Source organism: Mastomys coucha, unplaced genomic scaffold (assembly GCF_008632895.1).
Source record: "Mastomys coucha isolate ucsf_1 unplaced genomic scaffold, UCSF_Mcou_1 pScaffold21, whole genome shotgun sequence".
In the NCBI taxonomy this organism is placed as follows: Eukaryota; Metazoa; Chordata; class Mammalia; order Rodentia; family Muridae; genus Mastomys; species Mastomys coucha.
The window spans coordinates 70,311,301-70,313,190 of NW_022196904.1; the positions used below are offsets into that span (position 1 = coordinate 70,311,301).

General features: G+C 49.7%; 1 protein-coding gene across 4 annotated transcripts in view; it reads left to right on the plus strand.

Annotated features, from left to right (window-relative positions):
• The window catches only part of Vps33b (VPS33B late endosome and lysosome associated), a 22,938-nt gene extending 21,294 nt beyond the window's left edge, over positions 1-1,644 (plus strand). For 3 of the 4 annotated variants that reach the window (XM_031387113.1, XM_031387114.1, XM_031387115.1), the window contains exons 20-23: positions 327-428; positions 611-686; positions 791-907; positions 1,271-1,570. In XM_031387113.1, coding sequence (XP_031242973.1) covers positions 327-428; positions 611-686; positions 791-907; positions 1,271-1,350 — 375 coding nt within the window. In that variant the 3' untranslated portion in view covers positions 1,351-1,570. Of the gene's footprint in view, positions 1-326; positions 429-610; positions 687-790; positions 908-1,270 lie in introns of all 4 variants that reach the window. The other variant, XM_031387116.1, reaches the window with a different exon arrangement.
• The last annotated feature ends 246 nt before the right edge of the window (positions 1,645-1,890 follow it).

The following is a 1,890-nucleotide window of genomic DNA, read 5'->3' on the forward strand; positions in this document are numbered from 1 at the left end:
AACCACTGTTTAAATAGACGCTTAACACCTGTCAATGCTAGAGAACATTGAGAAGTATGGGTTCCCTACTCCCTGGGAAGGGGCTAGAGGGAAGAACTGGGAAAGAGCCCTTCCCTTCAGAGCCTTTACAGGGAGCAGAGGAAGCCCTAGAGAGAAGGGGCAGGTATTTAATACAGCAGTTGTCTTGGTGTGGACTCTTTTGTCAGCACCTTTGCTGGTTTTCACTGAAGTGTGAACTGCTGCCCTTGGTGTGCTGCTTTATCAGACCTCTGAAGGGTCAGAGTGCTGAGCTGTCACCTGCCTAATTTAGTACCTTTGCTCTCTAGATCCCACGTGTAGATGGGGAATATGACCTGAAAGTGCCCCGAGACATGGCTTATGTCTTCAGTGGTGCCTATGTGCCTCTGAGCTGCAGAATCATTGAGCAGGTGAAAAAGAATCACTTTCGCTTCAATTCCTATTGCACTCTTTATGCTTCTTTCTTGGTCCTTGGCGTATCTCAACTTTCACTTTCTAAGTAACTAGCTAGGAACTTGAGTCTCACTGTTGTTCCTTTCCTTTCCTAAACTTACTGTCAGAAGACCTGAAGCCAGCATTTATACCTTCCTAGGTGCTGGACCGGCGGAGTTGGCAGGGCCTTGATGAAGTAGTACGGCTGCTAAACTGCAGTGAGTTTGCATTCACAGGTATGGGACATTGTTAGTGGTGCATGGCCAGGGAAGGCTGGGCAGGACTCAGGACCATGGACTAGTGTGTGAGTAAAGATGGGAGTCTACTCTGATCCTCACAGACATGGCTAAGGACGACAAGGCTTCCAGTGAGTCACTGCGCCTCATCTTGGTGGTGTTCTTGGGGGGCTGCACGTTCTCAGAGATATCAGCCCTGCGCTTCCTGGGAAGAGAGAAAGGTAAGAACAGAAAGGTGACAGCAGGGTTGCATGGGTTCTGGGGACAACATGTGCTATCCAGGAAGGTTTTCCTCTTGGCTGTGGTACCACTTGTACAGCCTTGCTGGGACCTGCTATAGCAGGAGGTAGGGGAGCACAGTCCCTCCTGCCTTGACACATAGTTGTACCCTAAAGACTGCAACTGATAGTTTTATTTTTCTCCTTTTCTCCTCACTTGTTGGGAGACAGGCAGGTCCAGATGTGTCTATACCTGTAAACCTGCATTCTGATCCTGGGGCACTGGGGCATTGTGGAAGTGGTGGGCTTGGCATGTTGGGACCTGAGGTCTGATTAGTCACTTCTGCTACTTCTCTTGACTCTTAGGGTACAGATTTATTTTTCTGACAACTGCTGTTACAAACAGTGCTCGCCTCATGGAAGCCATGAGTGAGGTGAAATCCTGATGTTTTCCTGGCCGGTGCTTAAGTAATTCCTGATTTTGGATCCCAATGAGATGCTGGTGTTTGGCATCCACCTTCTACGATTCCTGCCCCCCCTCCCCACTCCCGCTCCCAGCTATACTTACTACTCAGAGCTGGGGACTTTGGAACTAATTTTGTGGAGAGAATTCGTTTCCTATCCCCCAGGATACTCCTCTTATAAATTGTATATAGTTCATGCTGCTAAGGTCTGAGGGAGAGGGAGTTTTTGCTAAATCCTGATTGAATATTATTGTAAATAAAGCCTCTCTCTCTCTCCCTCTCTCTCTCTCTCTCCCCCCTCTCTCTCCTTCTCTCTCTCCCTCTCCCTCTCTCTCTCTCTCCCTCTCCCTCTCTTTCTCTCTCCCTCTCTCTCCCTCTCTTTCCCTCTCCCTCTCCCTCCCTCTCTCCCTCTCACTCTCCCTCTCCCTCTCGCTCTCGCTCTCCCTCTCTCTCTCTCACCCTTTCTCTCTCCCTCTCCCTCTCCCTCTCCCTCTCCCTCTCCCTCTCTCTCTCTCTCTCTCT